General features: G+C 38.6%; 1 protein-coding gene across 1 annotated transcript in view; it reads left to right on the forward strand.

The window, feature by feature from the left end:
* The first annotated feature begins 1,286 nt into the window (after positions 1-1,286).
* Positions 1,287-2,429, forward strand: part of LOC117108733 — a 13,562-nt gene continuing 12,419 nt past the window's right edge. The window contains exon 1 of the mRNA XM_033250857.1: positions 1,287-1,334. Within this exon, the coding sequence (XP_033106748.1) occupies positions 1,295-1,334 (40 nt within the window). The 5' untranslated portion in view covers positions 1,287-1,294. The remainder of the gene's footprint in view (positions 1,335-2,429) is intronic.

Genomic DNA, 2,429 nt, shown 5'->3' on the forward strand with positions numbered 1-2,429 from the left:
TATATGTATACCACGTAACTTGCGTCGAAAAAGACTACAGGAGTAGTCGAAATGTAGTCGAAATATTCGTTTCAATAAACAATAGTGTTTCTAAGTCAACATTTTACGTATTTAAGTTTTCATTACCGTTACGCAGTATTATATTTTATATGTTTCGAAACACACACGGACAAATCTTCTTCATGTATTATTATTTATATAAACAAATTATTAAATAATAATTAGGAACAATATGTGACAATCTTATCGAGCACAGCCCTTCAACGAAAAAATAAAAAACGTCTCGAGCAAGCAGGATTCGAACTTGCAACCTCTCGCTATCAAGGCAAGTGTCCAAACCGTTAGACCACGGAGGCATATGACTGAAACGCTCACACATAGTGGAGATAAGATGGAAAAGCTTATATGTCGAAGCTTGGAATCATAGTAAATATTCAAATTAGGTAACCAACACATTTTTCCCAAGTCATTGCAAAAGCAGTGTTATGGTACAAAACAAATATTGTCAACCATGATGAAAATCATTCAACTGCAGCAACAAAAAGAGGACTTAAAAAATGTTGGTTTTTCTCAATAAGAATATTTTTTTAACTGATCATTGCAGTGCAATATTTATTACTATTATTATATTTATTTCCTCCATAAAAATATATATGTATATACAATATAAGATTAAAACATTAAAATTGAAAGAAAATCCATTGAAACAAAGTGTATACACATTGCTGGTGAGTGGGGAGGCGGGCATACCAAAAGGAACGGAGTTCCTGTACAATAAATGTTTGGAATCAACAAGCACTCATCAGCAAAACGTATAGTCAAACAAGAAAGTTGTATGAACGATTACTTAACAAATTTCTTAAATAAATTAAAATTACCATTACGCACATGTAAAGGAAGACAATTCCAACAGTCAATAATTCTATGATAAAAAGAATGAGCAAGTTCGTTGCATCGGGGATTTCTACTACAAAGAGTAGGATATTTACTTTTATGCTCGAGGGTAAAAATCGAATTTCCGTGATCATGGCCTTGTCCTTTGAGCCTTTCTTCCGAAAAATGAATTGTATCTTTCTTCGATTATTATCACCATTCCACTAAATTTTATGATGATCTTGCTAACAGACAGACAGAAAAACAGACAGTAGTGAATACATAACCTACTTGGCGGAGGTAATGAATACCGTCGGCGGAGCTAATAATATTCGAATAGGTTTATCAAAACTTGAATATATATGTGTCAGATTTTGTATATTGTAATATTATACAAAAAACGTTTTTGAAGTCATCGCAAATGCAGTCAAATGGTCAAGGGCGCAGATCTGTTTTGAAAGGTGAGGGGGATGGGGAGAGACATTTCGTGAAACCACAACCACCTCAGCCCCAACATGGTTGGGGAAGAAGACCCCAAAAATATGACAATTTAGAGGTTTTAAAGGCTTATTTAATCGATTTTAGAGTCGGTATCTAGAATATACATATAATTTTATTTTCTCTCCGACGAATTGTGGTTTTTCTCCCTGACGGGGGAGGAGGAGCCTCATTGGCTGCATTGGATCTAGCCCCCATATCTCCCCTTAGCGCTGCCACTGAATGATCATCATTTCACATCACCATTATTTACCATGATCTTTTATCAGCAATTTTCGCCAGAGATCTAATTAATATGTGTGATGTAGGCTACCATAGAAAATAAAACTGAAAAAAAAATTGTCTTTGACGTAAATACTTTACTTTACCTACTTCAAAGCCGTGAGTCGATCCACCTCAGTCCCACCATGGTTGGGGCTGAGGTGCGAAAACTGAGAAATAATACCTCTAGATGGCCGGAAATACACTCTTATATAGTGAAATTCGTCATCATCATGTCGCACGCTCTGCCACTGGACTGCTAGAAATCAGAAGACTGATTAGATCATAGTATTTTTGGCATTACCTCGCACCCTCCAGTCACAGTTTTTTCTACCACTTTCTTTCGGCTAGGAGTCACTATCTTAACCTTACACAGGCCCGTAGCCAGAGGGGTCGGACGACCCCCCCCCCCACGGCTGGGGTCTTTTTAGGCCAAATATTTTTCTGATAGAGCTGGTGGGAGGGGATGCCACCACCTACGTTGATGCCAAGTACTTGTGCCCAGGCAGTCAAGCAGTGCGATGCTCATCAGTATCACAACATCTCACAGTTGTTAAAACTGGCATGCCCTGCCAGTCACATCATGTGAGTGTGAGCGGTCTGCCAGCACTCTGAGACGGCTGAATACTTTCATGCGGGCATCCATGAGTGAGCCACACGCCCTATGACATACCAGTAGACCTAGAGGAGACTGTCACCATCTTCGCCACACTCCACCCAAGAAGACTGGAGCTGACGAGCATACTCAATGAGTAGATTTAATGCCAAAGACATCACCTAATTATGCCTTTTATTCA

The sequence above is a fragment of the Anneissia japonica genome, unplaced genomic scaffold (assembly GCF_011630105.1).
Source record: "Anneissia japonica isolate Jap-2015-1 unplaced genomic scaffold, ASM1163010v1 scaffold128_len593404_cov183, whole genome shotgun sequence".
Classification (NCBI taxonomy): Eukaryota; Metazoa; Echinodermata; class Crinoidea; order Comatulida; family Comatulidae; genus Anneissia; species Anneissia japonica.